General features: G+C 45.8%; 1 protein-coding gene across 1 annotated transcript in view; it reads right to left on the bottom strand.

Moving 5' to 3' along the window:
- The window catches only part of LOC147751480 (cadherin-related family member 3-like), an 853,888-nt gene that overhangs the window by 326,698 nt on the left and 507,645 nt on the right, over positions 1-19,545 (bottom strand). Inside the window, exon 12 of the mRNA XM_086933301.1 lies at positions 19,373-19,518. Within this exon, the coding sequence (XP_086789427.1) occupies positions 19,373-19,518 (146 nt within the window). The remainder of the gene's footprint in view (positions 1-19,372; positions 19,519-19,545) is intronic.

Raw genomic sequence — 19,545 nt, 5'->3', positions numbered from 1 at the left:
CGGCAAAAGCTTCTGCCCCCTGAATCTCTGCAGCCTTGGAGGGCAAAAGAAGGTACTGCAAGAAGCTCGAAAGAGATTGGCGGAAGCAGTATGATTCAACCTCCAAGCAGACTCACAGAGCAGCTGTGAAAGAATATCATAGGGATATTACAGCAGAAAAGAAATCCTATCTAGCTAGAAGGATTGAGGAAGCAGATAGCTCCTGTAAAGAAATATTTAAGATCGTTAAAGAGTTTATTTCTCCCACCTGCTGTATCCCCACGTCTTCCTTTTCGGAACCATGGATAACTGAACTAGCAGAATTTTTTACCAACAAAATTCTCACGATCCAAGCGACCTTGAAGGAAACGGATAATATCTCTGATTCCAACTCCAATCCTGGTGATTCCCCCGTCCCCTGGTCACTCCAGTCCGACTCAGGCACAGCTACTACCGGTCCTATCCTGGACTGTTTTCCAGCTTTGGAGCTCCATATCTCGTTGGACCTCCTGGTTAAACTGAAATCAGGTTCTCCCTTAGACCCTTGCCCCGCCAAATTTCTTGCGACCTTGGCCCCCGTTCTTAACCCTATTATTAACCCCATTATTAATCTGTCTCTTAGCACAGGCGAGGTTCCCACTCCCTGGAAGCAGGCCCTCGTCCTTCCCCTTATTAAAAAGCCTAACATGGACCCGAAACTTCACTCTAATTATAGACCAATCTCATTGCTGCCCGCTCTGGCGAAAATAGCAGAGAAGCATGTACACACCACCCTATCCCACTTTTTAGAGTCTAACTCCTTACTTCATCAGTCACAGTCCGGGTTTAGATCTAACTAAGTACTGAAACTGCTCTACTCGAGGTTACTGAGGCTGTGAAGGAAACTCTGGATAGGGGTGGAAAGGCCATGCTTATCATGCTCGATCTGTCGGCGGCCTTTGACACCGTTCCCCATGACCTTCTCCTCACTAGACTCTGGGAGATAGGTCTTAGGGGAACGGTGTTCAAATGGTTCCAATCCTTTCTGGCCGACCGCAGACAAACGATCTGGGCCCCCCTTTTCTCCGCCGTGATGCCGCAGCTTGAGGTAGGCGTCCCGCAGGGTTCTAAACTCAGCCCCTCCCTCTTTAACATCTTCCTGACACCCTTAGCTGTGCTAGCGGAGGAGCATGGGGCCCAGATCGTCTCCTATGCGGATGACACCCAGCTCTTGTTCACATGTGACAAGGGCTGTGACTTCGACGGGGCTGCCATTTGGAGGTGTCTTGAGGCTGTGTTTGGTTGGTTTGGGAAGAGCGGCCTCAAGTGCAACTCGGACAAGTCCGAGATCCTTTTCTTTGGTTGTCCCGCCGACCTGAGATGGAAGGAATGGTGGCCTTCGGCCATGTTCCCGCCAGCCGGTGATTCTGTAACAGCAAAGAATCTGGGCATCCAGGTGGATAACACTCTCTCCTTTAAGGCTCAAGTAGCAGGACTTACGGGGAAGTGTTTTTCCATCTTAATGATGCTGAGGAAGTTTTTGCCATTCCTATCCTTGGAGCACAGAAAGATCACGGTGCAGGCGCTGATAGGATCGCTCTTAGACTACTCTAACATCCTCTATCTAGGCATCCCCGAGTATCTCCTGACTGGTCTTCAGGTTGTCCAGAATTCGGCAGCCAGGGCCATTTACGGCCTAACCAGAAGAGCTAGGGCCAGCGACCTTCTTAGAGCGTTGCACTGGCTGCCGGTTCGTAAACGCATCACTTTCAAGACCTTAACGATGGCGTTTAAAGCTCTACATAACATCGGAGCAATGTATATACAAAAAAGGGTCAACTTCTACTTTCCATCCAGACCCTTGAGGTCAGCTTCCTTGGGCAAGGCAATCGTGCCGGCAGTGCGACGTGCACGATGTGGAGGACGTTCCTTTAACTACCTTGCTCCACGTCTTTGGAACGAGTTACCTCTGACCTTACGCACTAGCTCTAACCTGCTCGCATTTAGAAAGGAGCTCAAGACTTTTCTCTTTTTCCAATAATTCTTTTTCTTCTGAGCACTTTCCTTCGCCGGTGGTATTCTTTGTTAGTTGCTGGTGCTTGTTCTTGATCTGCAGCGCCGGGACGCTCTTCGGAGCAGCTGTAAGCTATACAAAACCCCCAGTAACATAACATAACATAACAATGGAGAAATGAGCCGCTGCTTGAGATAGTGTCTCCTGTTCTTAAAACTATCAACATGATTATACTAAACTATACCATCTTCACAATATTGATGACTAAGATAAGAAGATGAAAGAAGGAGCCTATTGCCTTTAAATAAAAGCATTGCTGAAAAATCTAATGAAGAGGGATTAAAGCCAAGTCAAGCAAAGAAACAGAGATATTTTTAGAAAGAGCAAGAATGAAAGAGAAGACATGCAAATTCAAGAACGTGGGCTAAAGAGTGTATAGAGAAAAAAGGAAACAATACGCAATCTGGGTTAGAGTGAAGTGGGTTAAGAGCTGATCAGTAGGATGGAGGAAGAGTTACTGAATGTTTGAGAGAGAGTGTTATGTCAAGTCATGTAAATTCAGTACCTTGCTAGTTGCCCTATTCAGGTCGCAAATGTCTACTTTTCAAAATGTACCAAAGGCAGCATGATAATGAGAATAGATGCCTCCAGCCCCAAAAATGGTGTGTGTTCCTAACAGCACAGAAGTAATGCACCAATGGTATCAACGTTTACAAACCAATTAGTACTCAGACGAAGATTCACATATTAATAGAACATTGTCCAACAGTTCATTAAAAACTGACAGTTTTTGGGACGTGGCCAACCATCATGGCCGACAGGACTAATTCCGGTCGGCTCCGTGTCAGGCCCAGCCTTACCTAAGATCCACAAGGCACTTTTAGCCCCAAAATTCAGGTCGCCTGACTGTTTGGATCACCTGAAGATGCGAGGGCTACCCTGAGATGAGTGAGGAGCTCCTTGAGATGCTCGCTGACTGAAGACACTCCTTTTACCGCAGCCCGCGGCGCAGCCCAAAATGGCAGCTTGCGGCGAAACTGGATGCCGACTCATCTGCGGCGACCCTGGGACCAAGGTTGAGCCACGCGGGTGCTAAGGCGGACGGGGGCTTCATCGACCTTGCCCCACCAGCCCCAGAAATCGATCCTGGCCACTTGAAGGTGACACCCATCAGCACGGTGACAGCGGTGGTTGGCCCAACACAGTTGGAGTGGTCCGTGTCAGTAGAGAGGAGCCCCTGGTGCATCAGTCGCCTGTGAACGCCTCCCTATTCTGCCAGGACCTGGTACAGAGTAAGGCAGGGGAGGCACTCCCTGCAACATAGTGTCTCCCCAGGAGTGAAAGTGGCATAGCGGTTCCTGACCCTAAGATGGCGGAGGTCAGGCACCTTGATGCAACCTTCTGGGGAGGCCGCATGCGGTGGTGATCAGCTCCCTGTGGTGGCCCATTACCCCGTGACCTCCAGGAGCTTCAGCAGACAATCAGACTTTGGCTGCCGCATGCCGGACTCCCATCTGGCTTGTTTTTGAGCAACGCAGGCTCCCAGGCAGCCGGTCGGGGCGCGTTAGGGTGTAGACCTGAGGAGCCCCCACAAGGCCTTTTGTTGTGAGGTAGCAGGGGTGAAGAAGGCCTCTAACTAGAGGTTAGTTGGAATGCAGGGGGTGAGGCCAGAAGGCGGGAGCCCCCACTAACTTGGTGGTCAGTGGGGGGCTGCTCGAGGGGCTGAAGGCAGCCGCCAGCCTTGCTGAAGATCATCCCTCTGGCAGTGGTCCCGGCAGACTTTCACAAGGAAGTGCGGTGTCTCTTAAGCGTGGGTTCTCCTCACCAGCAAGATAGCCTGAGATCCTGGGGGGCCCTAAAGCCACTGTCACTGTGTACTCATCACTCACTCTGGTACAGTCTCTCCAAGCCACCCAAAAAGGCGCAGCCTGCAAAGGTGGTCAATCAGTGAAGAACCTACGAGTTCAGATGGCGCCATGGGCCTCACACTGGAAGAGATAATGGCATCCCTATGAGAATTCAAACAAGAACTCAGAGCTGATATCAAGGCAGATATGAGGGCCTCATTGGAGACGTTTAAGGATGAGATGGGAAACTGCTTGGTGGCCCTGCAAGCAGATGTCAAATTGGTTGGGGCCCGCGTTCTAGATCTCAAAGCAAAATATTAAGATATGGACGATTGTGTGCTGCCGCTGGAGGCCCACGCTGGTGACCTACGTGCTCAGTTAAATTCCACAGTGCTCAGATGTGAGGATCTTGAGAACCGCTCCCGTGGATACAACATTCATGTGAGGGGCCTGGAGGAGGGATGTGAGGGTCTGGATCTGGAGGCCTTCATGGTGGGGCTTTTCTCTACGCTACAGCGAGACACTGACCTAGAGGTCCAACTGGAGTGGATCCACCCAGTGAGGCTGCGAGCGCCAGGAGATGCTAGGAGGCCCAGGGACCTGTTGGCAAAGTTCAGCTCTTCTAAAACGAAAGAACTGGTCCTTGAAAAAGCACGAATCCTCAACAAGATCTCCTTTGAGAATGCAACGTGCACTCTCTACCACGATGTAGCCCAGGCTACTCTTGCTCAAAGCCAGCTGTTCCGACCGGCTACAACAGCCCTGCGAGACCAGAAATTAAAATACAGATGGACTTCTCCCTTTGATCTAGCTTTTTCTCTTGACAAAAAAACTACCACTGCATGAACTTGGAGGAGACAGCGTCTAGTTTGTGTATTAAGGTGCCTGCCCCAGCACCAGTGGTGGCCGCAAGAGGTCTGGAAGCTGTCCCAGGATCGAAGAGGCAGGGAGGGCCCTGGGTGCAGCAGTGGTGAGCTGGCAGGAATATTACAAGATGTGATGGTGTTTGGCATCTGTCGAACACATGTGATGTCTCCTGTGATCATCCCTACGGGTCGTTGCAGAGACTTGAGCAACAAGTCAATCGGACGTCGGCCACTCTAACTCTTGAAGATGAGGGTGTGGGGGGAGGGACTCGAAGGGAACATGCCGTCAATGCCACTTGTCGTATTCATTGCTTTTCTTCCATGAGTGCCTAAAAGTCAATTCTAGGGGCCTTGGTGGTGGACTTTTGAACACCCCAGACATTGCTCGAAATGAGGTTCTCTTCTTTGATATCGAACCCCCGAGCTCTTAGTTTAGGTTGGTATCTGTTCATGGTTATTCTGATTTGGGTTTCATTGTATTTTTTGCTTCTATTTTAGGTTGCTCTGGTGGGTTGGGGGGAAGGAGGGACTGACTCTGAGAATAATGCTCTGGAGAGCTCCCTCGGGGACGCATATTGGTGGATCATAGGATAACTGATGGTGCTTAATTGTCTAACATGGAATGTAAAGGGTCTTAACTCCTTCAATAAGAGAAACAGGGTCTGAAATTCCTACCTGATCACCAGATTAAAATAGTGGCCCTGCAGGAGACCCACCTCCCACGCAAGGAGGAACACAGATTGAAGCATAGGGCCTATACACACATGGTTTGCTCCTCAGCTCACACTAAACACAATGGAATGCCACTTCTCTTTCATACTTTAACCCCCTTTACCATCATGATACTAAAATAGATAAGGAGGGAAGATTTCTGATAAACTGGGATGAGTTGAGGGGTAGGTCATGCACTATAGCTACGATTTACGCCCCCAACATTAGTCAACATGATTTCTTGTGCACTTTCCTAGCTCCGCTGGAGGGATTTGCTAGAGGCAACATCTTACTGTTTGAAGATTTCAATCTGATATGGGACCCGGCTCTCAATACCACACACTCCCATAGGGTGGCAGGGGGGCATTTAGCAAATCACTGAAAGCTGCTTTGCAGGCATTGGGGCTGCTGGATGCCTGGATAGCAGTTCATTCCGCGACCACGGCTATTCCTTTTTTTCACACTCGCATAGAACTTACTCCAGGATTGATCACCCACTCATCAGCCAGTCCATTCTCCACACGATTATGGGTTTCCAATGGCTGATTTGCATATGGCCATGTCTGAACTGGGGTATTATGGAGTGCAAAAAACGATGGATTTAGGCCCAGATCTCTGTACTGGGGTGAATGTATGACATTGTTCTGCATTCTGTCCATCAATTGTTGTTTTGCATTTGTCACCCCGAGTAGGATGGGTATGCTCGGACATGAGTCCCATGCTCTCCAAACCACTGGAGTCAAGACCGGTCCTAGGATGCTTGATTCCAGTCCAGGAAAGACATGGCTTGGCAGTTCGGGCTGGACTGTTCCCATGAGGCACAGGATCAAGGCTGATTTGCATATGGCCATGTCTGAACTGGGGTGGTGTGGAGTGCAAAAAACTATGGATTAAGGCCCAGGTCTCTGTACTGGGGTGAATGTATGACATTGTTCTGCATTCTGTCCATCAATTGTTGTTTTGCATTTGTCACCCCGAGTGGGATGGGTATGCTCAGATGTGAGTCCCATGCTCTCCACACCACTGGAGTCAAGCTATCCTGGCTGAAGACGGCTGATAGCCAGAAACCGGTCCATAGAATGCTTGATTCCGGTCCAGGAAAGACATGGCTTGGCAGTTCGGGCTGGACTGTTCCCATGAGGCACAGGGTCAAGGCTGATTTGCATATGGCCATGTCTGAACTGGGGTGGTGTGGAGTGCAAAAAACAATGGATTTAGGCCCAGATCTCTTTACTGGGGTGAATGTATGACTTTGTTCTGTATTCAGTCCATAAATTGTTGTTTTGCAATTTTCAGGGCAACAGATGCTTCACCAGAGGAAGTATGGCGTAGGAGAATATTTGGGGGGAGGGATTTTCCTAGAGAGCATGTTTCTAAGGGTATTGTTTGTAACCTGCCATTGCAGTTTTTTTCCATTAGGTCGTTACATAACACTAATACAGTTGTACCCAATCTTATATCACTACACCTTTCCATTAGCGCACTACACCTCAGAGCCAACTGCTCTGAATGTCCTTGGCACAACACGGGTCTCGTTCCTACAGCCACTTCCTGATCTATCAAGACATCTTTCCATGTTATGTCTTGGAATGTTAATGGCCTTCTAGGCTGTGTTAAATGCTCTATACTACTGCGTTATGCCCACCGCTTCCTGCCCTCAGTCCTGATGTTGCAGGAGACACACCTAATCGTTACAAGGTGGCAGTTCCTGGGTTGCCAGGGTTATGATATGTCTTATCAGGGGACATTTTAATTGGCAGGGGGGTCAGACAAGGTTGTGTCTTGGCCCCCCTGCTTTTTATCTTGTATATAAATGAATTAAGTAATTCCTTATGTAAATTAACAGGTGATGACCCCAATATTAATGGTAAACTACTTCCCGCACTTCTTTACGCGGACGATGCGGTCCTTATGGGCCGCACACCCAATGCACTGCGTATTTTAATAACAGGTTTTGTTTCATATATGGCTGATTTGGGGTTATGTACTAATTTTAATAAATCTTTCATAATGTCTTGTGGTCCCAAAAAGCATAATATCCGTCAAATTGTGTCAGTGAACAATGTTTTAAAAAGCACCAGCACTTTTCCTTACTTAGGTTTGTTGTTCTCCGATTCTGGATCTTGGCAGCCCCATGTGGCTCAGGGAAGGAATAAAATGGGTAAAGCCATTAATTCTAAAATTAGCCTCTGTCAACCCAAACGCGCCGAGGTAATAATGCCATTGTTACAAATTTATAGAACTCAATGTTTGCCAACTGGAACCTATGGCGCAGAGGTGTAGGGATACTCAAATAGTACTAATATACAGATCGAAGAGAACAGATTTTGCAGAAAGGCTCTGGGGGCGGTCATCTCAGCTCCAACTTACATTTGTCATAGGGAATTGAATCTTCCATATACAGAGGATTTCATAAGATCCAGGCCCGCCCTGTTTTGGCTGAAAATATGGCGGAACCCTGTGGCCTCTTTGACCCGAGAAATCATCATGGACTGTTTAAAATGTGAGCGGGCTAACCATATACCCTGGCTTAGGGCAGTAGAGAGAAGTTTAGTAAGTGTGGGAAAGGGATATTTATTTTCTCTGCCCCTAACCATCGATTGTACCCACAAGAACTCAGTAAAAAGGGCTTTGTATGACCTATATCGAAAAGATAGAGAAAGGACTGAGCATCTTAAGCCATCTATTATAAAATATATGCCTCTTCTGGAACCATGTGGCAGGCCCAATAACACTCCTCAGGGTTATCTTCGAAAAAAACTGGGCAGATGGAATAGGAGCCTGCTGTTTCGTTTTAGCGACGGAAGCATTAAACACCTACTCTGCTTTCCATTAGGCTTTAACAAAAACCTGGGGAATTTGCACTGTCCTTGTCATTTAGGTTGTAAACATAGCCTTTTACACTTTATGTTTTTTTGTGGTTTTTATGCAAAATATACCAACATTTATCTAATCCCATATTTCAGAGAACACGGTCTGATGGACTTTAACTTAGCATTTAGAGATCTATTGATGCTAGGCTCTGATGTTTTCTTCAGTCTGCATTTCGCTCCCGTGCTTCAATGAACATGGTCTGATGAAGAGATTTACTGTTACACCCTTGAAGTTTGCACTATTGTTCAATAGTTTATATATTGTATATTTGCACTAGGAATCTTATGCCATCTTTTAAAGAATTATTTTATTGATGAATTGTTGTGATGTGCATGTACTTTTATGGATGTTTTTTTTTCATATCCGAATAAAGATCTTTGACTTGACTGGACTTGATATGTCTTATCATGCAGGTTACGCCAGGGGGTCCTGAGCTGTGGGGATCCTCCTCTGCCATGCCTTACAATGGTTGTTGCCCAGACATGGTCTGATCACCCAGGTAGGTAACTTCTCCCTCACTAAAGTGGGGGAGGGTCAACCATTGAAACTCCTGTGTCTTTACACTCCCCCCCAGGGTGCTAGACTGCTTACTTGTCATGTTAACAGCAGTGAAAGGGGTCTCACACGTTGTAACAACCGGATTTTCCGCTCAGATGGAATCAGCCCCTAGGGGCCCCTCTAACCCAGCCGAAACGTAATCACCTCCCACCTCAGGACGTATTTACAATGGGTATAGACATATATGTACGTACATCTCGTACCTAAGGATGGGGAAGATAGCAATAAACATGCATAGGTTTTCTACAATATCCTATTTATACCAACTAGCCTCGCGGCCACTTCGGCCCAGACTAATCTACCCTAGGGCAGGTCTGAATATATACCCTTACACACTGATCACTATCAGTGCTCACTCGACACACAATCTGGCGTGTCTACACACATGGGTCTGGAGCCCCAGTGCTCTCATTTTCCAAACGGTCCACAATCAGGCGAACCTCCACACTGTGTCCCCCCAGTGCTCTCACTTATACACACGGTCCACAATCCAGCGAACCTCCACACTGTGTCCCCCCAGTGTTCTCATTAACGCCGTATACTAACAACAACCACTTTCCTATGAGTACTTAAAAAGGAAATCTCTCACTTGTCTACTCGGGATAAAACTACAATAATCGAAATCAGTACGACTTGTCAAATTGATGTGTATATATGTACCTTCTGCTCTTGACATCAAACATACCCTCCTTCCCTCATTGTTCATTCATTCTTTACCTGATTGGGAATCACAACCGTTCATGCAAACAATGCCTGACTAGAAAGTGCGGTTACCTCGATTTAACAAGCATACAAGGCACATGTCAGTTCACTAGGAACTCGGGGTATTTTTATTAGCAGTTAACACAAACACAATACTATGCAATATGTATATATTCTGCAAAAAAAAAGGCAAAAGGGGTTAGAATGAGCGCTCAATATGGGAAAGGGCGGAGGTCACCTGGTTAATATGAAGTCGGGGCTCGGTAGTCATCTAGGTTCCCTTCTCGTCTCTGTGTCTTGGCTCGTCTCGGGGTCACACCTCAGCCGTCACAAGTACACGTCTGCACCGCTAGGCTCAACCTCCTCTGCTTCCCTCCAAGGCACTGGAATCTCGCTCACTATTAGCTACCGTCTCTCTCTCTCTCTGGCTCTATGCGCTCCGCGCTATTTCTCCTCCAGTCTTTCTCAGAGAGTCTCGGTCTTAGAATATTTCTCGGACTTCAAAATGGCGACTGTCCGCCTTGAAGATAATTAATAGCATAGATGCTAACGGCTAGCTGCCGCCTACGAACTAACTAACTCATTGCCTAACACTTTCGCTAATATCAAAGCCTGTCCCTTCATGGAAAGTTACGGCCAGTAACCTGCCGCCCACCAAATTCTTGTACCTCCCCGTACCAAGGACACGTTCCCAGCCGGCCGGCCTGGAGTTGTGTCTTCGGAGTGGAGAAATATACATTCCTTCGATAAGGGCCAGCCTGAGCCGGTTCTCCAGCTACCGGGCAGAAGACAAGATGGAGTCTGTCCCGTTTAAGGGCTACCAGGCCCACGATACGCATAACTCCATGGAAAAATATGCTAATACTCTTGTAAAAGAATAGATCATCACTAGCACTTATATATCTATTCCCTAGCTTAAGCTCATAAGCCCTGATCTAAGAAAAAGGGTACGAAAATGCACTACTGTGCCTTATGAATAGGTCCTACTTATAGTCCTCATCCCTATACTATAAAGGTGATAGACTGGAGTCATTCCCCATCATCCTCCCTCTAAAAAGGGCCAGAAAAAGTCGGTTATTACACACGTATAGGGTCTAAATTCAATGCGTTTCTCGACCCTGCAGTTGATTCCACTGGCCTCTTGTTGGAGCACCATCAGAACGATGCCCAACATTTGCTCAACAGGGTAAATACCTTGGGTTTATGTGGCATTTAAAGACTCTGCAACCTTAGACAAAGACAGTATACACACACATCAGCGGCCCATCATACACATGCACGCATTGAAATTGTTTTTATGCCTGCTGCAGACTGTGTGTCTCTCAAGTACAGATTCTCTCATGTGGAATTTCCGTAACGCCCCTGTACCTCTGCAACTAGATGTGACTAGCGATGCTCGGTGTCCCACGTGGAGGCTCAATGCATAACACTTCCAAGACAAGAAATACACCCATGCGATAGAAATGAAAGCCTACTTTCAGTCCAATAGTGGCACAGTGCGAACTGTAGGCACAGTTTGGGTGCCCCACAAGGCCACCATTAGGGGCTATGCTAAAAGCATCCTTATATGGGGAAGTGTTGTGTAGCATTTTAGAATCCAAGCGTATTTTACTGATTCATGCCCTTATATAGGTATAATTCACATTGTCCTTCTATAGACATAGAAATCATACCCATATTTAGACATAACCCATCCAGTCCAAATACAGGCAAGGCTACTTCCACTAGTTCCAAAAAGCCACAACGATTTCTTGGAAAACTCGGCTTCAGCAGTCTGGGACATCCCCTTGCTTGAATATTGATGTGTCCTAGAAATCATGGAGTTTTCAAAGAACTACCATTCCCCTGGGCTTCTTTGATGACGTTATTATGTCCGACTCTACGTCAAACTAGGCACCTTCAAGGTATAAATATACCTACACTTGCCCTACCAAACACACGGTATTTCGGAGCAGCTCGACTATCTACTTGCCCGATGCAGCTCGCTACAGCAAGTACCGAAAGAAGCCGACCCTCCAGTTGATGCACTGGTCGAGAAGCTGTCCTTCCTCTCGCTGAGAATCCAGCTCCCGTGTTTGAAAGGCTCCCCTCGCAGGGTGTTGGAAATCGAGTGCCAAGACAGATATACCAGACCTCCTTCATTCTAAAACCAAGGTACGGAGCTGATTAGACTCTATGAGAAATCTTGGATAGATTATTGGCAAAGAAAAATAAACCTATGCTACACCTCGCTTACTTCTTCCCTCGTACTAGACTTACGTTAGTACATTGGGGTAGGCGTATTTTAGAAACACCAGTTGAGTACTTTTCAGCCTTTGTTATTTATTTATGTATTTATCTATGGTTTAGAAACCATTCAATGCTTTTACAGTATTATTTTATAATACTCTTCTCACTGTCTGCATTATACTTTGCAACCAGTATTACAATTGTAGCAGTTCACTTTACTTGCATGAGAAAGAAGACTGTTCAATAAACCCTTTTATTGAAAAAGCCTGTCTCTCTATTTCTCTGCACCTCTGATGAAACGAAGCATGCACGATTGACTGGCTAAAAATATCTTATCTATTGTTTCCACAACTCTGAAAAACTGTTTTTTTCTTGGGGAAACAAAGTTGTAGTGTTTATGAGGTTGTCAGCAACTAATCCCTTCTTGTGTATTCAAGAAAGTTTCTAGTGACCTCTGAGCTAGCTGGCACTCACAATTAAATCTAATATATTCGATAGAGATCTTGTTGACCTAAGTCCTACGTAAAATCTATAGGATATATTATTCCAATGTGCAGTGCCTATTGGGAATATAGGAACTACACTACAGAAGGAAAAGGCAAGACACTACCTCATTACTCAGTTTGAGGCTTGTGCCCTCCGCTTAGAGACACAACTTCCAACAGAGCCTCAAGACGACATAATCCAACAGTTGACACTGATTCGGGGGGAGATTTGGCTCCTATTGCTTGAACCAATGAACAGATCTAGTGCACGTCCATTGGACAGGCGTATGGGTGGGGGATCAAGAATTGCAAATTGCTATATTGGCCAGTAGCCCAGCCTTTGGCCATTAGAGTCATACCAGAAATAATGTACAAAAATGGCCACCTCTACCGCACCTCTCACACCATTGCACCATACGATCGAGGCAGCCTCTCCCTCCTCAATGTGATTCCTCTGTCTCAACTTTCTCTGACTGAGGAACAGGATGTAGAACAACCCTTCATGATTAAGAAAATCAGGGCTGCTATTTCAGCCATGATGCATGGAAAGACACCTAGCCCTAATGGCTCTCCCACAGAGTTTTATGCCACATACAGGGAAGTCCTTGCACTCCATTTACTAAACCTCTTTAAAGAAGCAGCAGAGACAGGTTCCTTTCTGTGAGACGTTGACCAGGCTACGATTGCGGTTTTATCAAAAGTACACCCTCCATCCTTCTCCTCTGCAGAATATCGTCACATCTCCCTCATTAACTGAGAAGTTAAAATCATTAGAACTATCCTGGCCTTATGCCTTAAATATGTCCTTCACATTGTAATACACCCAGACTAATGTGGGTTTATGGCAGCTAGGTGCAAAAACACTGTTTGAGATGACTATACATGACCCTTGCTTATTGTCACCTCCTTATAGCCGAGTTAACATTGCTCTTATTGATTTTGAAAAGGCATATGTCACTGTGGACTGGGGATAGCTCTCTCTTTTCTTACAGAGGGTCTGGATTGGACCCCAGTTCTGCAACCCTGTCCACGTGCTCTACTCTAACCCTACTGCCCATGGGCAGATTAATGGAATAGTCTCTGCCAAGTTCTTCATATACCGGGGGACTTGGCAGGGATACCCTTTATCTCCCCTCCTTTTCATGCTAGTGATCAAGCCCCTTGCTCAACTTGTTCTGGGCAATGGACAGTTCAGCTGATGGAAGTGGGGCACAGGTAATGAAAACCACATTGCATTAGTCACAGACAATGTCCTCTTGCTCCTTTCAAAATCAGATAGCAGTGCCCCCTGCTGACTCCAGCTTTTGCAGATCTTACGGATTATACATCAATCCAGCCAAGTCAATCTAGGTACCACTGCCACTGTCACTGTCACCATTGCCGAGCTGTGTGGAATGGCAAACTACCAACCCAATTTGTCACTTGATCTTCTGTTACCTGGGCATTTACGGGGTGCTTCAAATTGCACTGACATGGTCTCTTATCATTATTCCTTTGACCCATAGATTCAAAGCAGACCTCAAGAAGGGACAGACACTCCAGTGAATGTAATGGGCAGGATAGCCTTATAGAAAATAATAATGCTGCCAACGTTTCTTTAACTTTTCCACAACATTCCAGAGATGCTGCCCCACCACTGGTTTTATGAGATGGACTCAATGGCTATCTTCATTCTGTGGCACAACTCTAGACTGTGCCTGTCCTATGTCAACTGTCAATGCGCTCCATACAACAGGGGCTTTGGTACGGTTAACCTGTACCTATATTATCTGGCATTGCAGTTCTTGGTAATAAATGATTGGCTAAACTAGGATGGTCTCACTCAGCCTACAGAGTGGAGCTTACCTCAATAGGGAGCTCATTAGGATGGCGGAGGGCCCGCCACCACCAGCCGTGCAGTAGCGGGCCCTCTGCCATCTGACTGGCAATTTCCCCCGCACATTGCGGTGGCAGTGAAATCATTCTGCAAGCGTGGTGGGCGCAAAGACTGCCCGCCACACTTCCATCATAGGCAATCGTTAGGATTGACTGGCGGAGCGAAAGGACCTTGGAACTGGTGGCGGTGACTACCAGGAACCGTCCGCCAGATTACAATGCTGGCTACAGCTAGCCTTTCCATGGCAGTGCAACCGCCGTGAAAAGTCTGGCGGTGATTGGATCCGGTCCCCATTGCTGGCCTCCTCTGTGTTTAGGGGGGGTGCACTGGGGGTACCTAAGGTACCCCCCAACATTTCCCAGCACTAAATGGCAGGCACCGCGTGGTGTCTGCCACACAGTGCAAGGAAATGCAGTACTTGCCATATTAACATAGGGCACGTTGCTGCAGCCAGCAGCACTGTCTGCAATGTTAAAGGTCTGGGATGCACCTGCCATACTGGTCGGCGCATTGTAATTTGTGTGGTGGGACCGACGCATGGCTGGCGGCTGGTCCCAAATACTGCAATGTAATGAGCCCCTAGGATTCCAATGATGGTGAATCTCTATTGCGTCACTGTTCCTGCAACACTACCAGAGGTGACTCAGATTGTCTCTCTTGGGTGGAGGGCTACACTTCACAATGCCAGATGAAGGTCTACACTCGCTCAGCAGACACCCTTGTGGTAGGGCACATGGCTTGGAGAGCTGGTGGCACTGGAAGGATTTACTTGCTGGGAAGGCATTGGCATCTCACAATTGGGAGATGTTTGATTCAGTAAGCACATACACTCCTTTCAAGAGCGCTAAACAGAATACGCATTATCCACAAGAAAATTCCATAAATATATGCAGTTGTAGCATGCAACACACATCTCACAAGGCACACCACTCCATGAATTTAGCCCTGTTGAGACAAAGCTTATGGTGGGTGCTCTAGGAACTGGTGGTGTCTCCCAGATATACCACACACTAATCATCAATGCCCCTGATACACTGAGCCACCTTAGACCCCAGTGGGAAGGCTTGCTGGGACCCTAAGAGGACAAGACTTGGCATGATGCGGTGAAGGCCCTCAGAGTCATCACAATATCCTCCAGTGTTCACTGACAAAATATCGCCTCCTAAAATATTGTGCTACAAAAATATTAGGACATGAATATTGAAGTAAAAAATATCGTCATTTTATACTTATAATGGCAAGTACAAAAATAGCTGAAAAATCATATTACTGTTACTAATAAAGATGTATAAAATATTTTAAATATTTATAAATATAAATTGTAAATATTATATATATTAAATTAAAAAGTTAATCTAAGAAAAACAAAGTATATTTAAGGTCTGTTTGCGGAGGTTTTCTGACCGATATCTTAGGTTTGAATGCCAACCTCTGTATTTTAATGATGGCGGTCAGAGTCCAAACCGGCCGGGGAATCCGATTTGGTTCCGTCGGACTCAAAGAGCCTGTCAGCCAGTCGGGAGAGACTCATAATCCCTAACGGACAGTGTGCCTGCCGTTTTTTATGGCACTTTACGACAGCAGTTCCATGTCTGCCTTTCCGACGTGGAAAGTTGTAAAATGTACTATACCCACTCCAGCCACTGCAAGAGTGGGGAAATGGTTGGATTGTGGTGAGGGTAAAATGTACTATTCCTACTCCAGCCAATGCAACAGTAGGGACAGTGTTGTATTGTGGAGGGGTTAAATTTACTATTTCCACTCCAGTCAGTGCAACAGTTGGGAAAGTGTTGGATTGGGGAGGGGTAAAACCTAGGGCCTTATTACGATGTCGGACGGACTTGCGACCCCCTTATTCTGTATCAGTATGAGAACCGATACCTTATTATGATCAGGCCTGGGAATAATTCACGGAGATTTGCTACGCGGAGCTCAGTGAAGTTATAAAAAAACTTTTGGGAGTTCCTCAAGTGGCGTAGTGCCTTGCGAACTGCTGTTTGCGCTGGTCTTCCTGCCGCTCAGGTAAAAATTCTACGCAAACACGAGCGGGGAAAAAACTCTGCAGCACTACGCAAGGCGGAGTTTTCTGTAGTTCACAAGCTTCGCAGAGCGTGGAGTGCAGAAAACTTCCCAAACCCCTCGCATGGATTGGAGTTCACTGTTCTGGCCTAATTACCATGCACCGCACATAGTGCGATCACATAGACTCATTTCCCTATGGGAGCTTGTGCTGTGGCCGTAAACCAGCCGTAGCACAAGCTCCCATAGTGAAATGGGAGTTTGTACAATTCCTGCACCGTAGGGATTGAGGAGGGGTAAAATGTATTATTCCCACTCTACTTAGTGCAACATTAGAAACTAACTAATTCATTTCAACTTAACAAAATATTTTCAAAAAAGTAGTAAATTAAAAAAAGAAATACGTTAAAAGACCATTTGAATATTTAAAGACAGGTATCTTTTGAAACTATTCTTCTGCACTTTTTTTAATATTTGACCATGGCAGACAAGCATAAAGTTAAGGTCTAGCCATGCTTCAATTGTAACTTCACTTGTATAATTGCACTGCACTCTTTTTCTCTTTTTCCCATTCTCTCAATAAATACATCTGCTCACATCTGTACGACTAAAACTATTAAGTATAGATCTATAAAACATCCTTGGGCTCCTCCATCAATAGGGTAGAGTTGTAGCCCTTATAGTCACCAAGTTGACTATTAAAGGAGACCCAGATGATGAAGCATGTCACCTGGAATGGTGAGTGATGGGAATCCGAAAATGTATTGAATATTTTTTCAGGATAAGATTGAGTGGGCTTTTGGGTTTGGCACAGTTTACGTGCTTCCATCCATATCTAGACTTCGGGTCATTGCTGTTGTTATATTATGAATGTGGGGATTTGTGTCCCAGTGGTCTTTAAACTTTTGCCTCTGACCCTACCTAAAATGTGTTACATTATTATCTAATGGGTACAGCCATGATGGTGGCCAAAGTGGATATAGCATCCCACTGGAAGGGTTCTGAGCCTCCTATGTTATCTCAGTGGTGAGGCTGGGTTGACTGTTATTCCTATTAAGAGAAGCCAGAGTATGAGGCCAGAGTTTGCCTGCTAACTACGACAGGATATGTAGCAAGTGTTGGGAGGCATTGGGAGTGGTTGCACTGTAATAAGTCTGGCGCTGCATTATTTATTTAGCTGCTATGTGGGGTCTTTTGGGTGCAGACTGCATGCTTTATTAATTACAAGGCATAGTGATTGTGACATGCTACTTACTCTGGATGTGACTTTTTGTATTATACTGAAATCAATAAAATTGTTTATAAAAAAGAAGAAGCATCAATGTTTCAGACTGTACTGACATTTGACCTCTGTCTTTGAACACACAGCAAATGTGCCAAGGTAAAAACAAAATGTAACAACAAATGTATTGCTCCCTCACGTTTGGAGTACCAGCATAGTTATTTTGGGGATGCATCAACACCTATCTGCACACTTACATCCAGTACATAGGGACCCTCCCATGGCTCAAAGCGCTGGTGCAGTTGGGCCCCCTCCTACCTCTGGGCCCACAGCATTGTGCCAGCTACACAACTGGTAACTATACCCTGACCAAGAGGCAACACAAAGCCCTTTACAAAGATTAAAATAAATATTTATAAGTTGGCTAGACCCATAATTCATGAATGGCTGAGAGCAAACACACGCACCTGTTCACTGTTATTGGAGTTGTAACTGTGAGTCATGACATTAGACAGTCTTCTTTACTGGACCAGACATTCCATATGATCATATTTCTAAGGGTCATGGATGAGACTGTTATGGCATATAAGATGCCTCTAATGGGTGCCAGTGTGCAGTCTGGGAACCCATGGCATTGAGAAAGGGCATTACCAAGCTTTCCCCTGTGGTGCTGCTGCTCTCCTTTATATTAGAGCCACATATAATGTACTCAGGTGCCTCAGCAGCAGCAGGTGAACCTACTCTACAACTCAATTGAAAGGTGAGTGTAAATTGGTACTCTGCACCACTGCAGCAGCAGGACTACATCATTCACATGTACCAGTGAATAATGATAGCCACAAACTGCTCTGGAGTATCTTCGGCAGCAGAAGCATACCTTCTGTAGTACTAGTGAAGGCAAGAGTTACAAACTGTCTCGGTGTCTGTGCAGCAGTAGGAGGCCTCTCTCCACAGCTCAACATTTGGGCTGAGAGCAGTAAGACAATCCGTATTTCCTCCATACTCACTCTTGCACTGCACATCTGATTTTTTATTTCGAAGTCATGCTCCAGGTTTCATAAACATTCCAAATAAGGCCCATTCACTCACTTATTCATCATTACAAGCATTCATTTAGGCCCTGACTATGATGTCAGTCTGACAAGCGTACAACCATCATCGTAGAAGAAACACACCCCCCGACAAGGAGCTGGCGGTCCTGCTTCCACTATTACAATGTGACCACCTGAACGGTGGTTGGAAAGTGTAATATTACTATTGTGGCTTGTGCTATGGGCTACAACACAAGCCGCAATAATAAAAATACACTTTTAAAACATCCATGGTCTTTGTGGCAGGCACCAAACGATGCACACCACACAATGCATGAATGTTTGAGGGCACCACAGGGGCCCCCAAAGTCACATTCAGACAGCCTTTCCATGTCAGAAAGGCCGACTTGTAAAGGCTGTGGGAAACGGACATCATAATCCCTTTTGGCGGTGCTTGAGCATGCACCTCCACCATTTTGGGCTTATCTGTCCCATCGACAACCCGTTGCATTCCTTGAACCCATCAGAAGGGCAGCAGAACTCCCCTCTGACTGCCAGTATCATAATACGGTAGTTGGATGAAAATCTATGATGCTGGACGGAAAGTCTCAGATGAACTGTCTGATGGCTTTCCACACAACATCATAATCAGGCCCTTAGTCGTATATGTATAAATTCCCTCAATCAGTCATCCAGCCATTCATTCACACAATACATTCATCCAAACATTAGCTTGTTCACCAACTTGATAACCAATTTCACTTACAAAAAGCCATACCTTTTGGCTTTTTCTGTGATTTTTCTGTGGGTTGTCCTGTGTAAAGCCACTTGTCATTTTAAGACACGCCCCAAATTCCATCTCAACTATACTTGCATTCTATAAAATAGATATATTTTATGTGTAGCTCTTTGTTGGTGTTGTCTTTGTCCTCCAACCTACACCTAAAAAGAAAACATGTATAAATTATGATTTTGCTTACCTTCATTAATAGAAAAACCTTTGTAATTTTCCATGAATTCATAGCGTACTATGTCATCTATGTCACGATCAGTTGCTCGTAATTGATATATCACTTTTCCTGCTGGGAGATTTTCTGTAAATGTGATTCGATTTGCTGGTATATTCCTTTTGCGACACAAGAGTTGAAAATAT

Source organism: Lissotriton vulgaris, chromosome 1_1, assembly GCF_964263255.1.
Source record: "Lissotriton vulgaris chromosome 1_1, aLisVul1.2, whole genome shotgun sequence".
Taxonomy (NCBI): domain Eukaryota; kingdom Metazoa; phylum Chordata; class Amphibia; order Caudata; family Salamandridae; genus Lissotriton; species Lissotriton vulgaris.
Note: the sequence above shows the minus strand (reverse complement) of the source record. Positions and strands in the feature narration are given on the sequence as shown.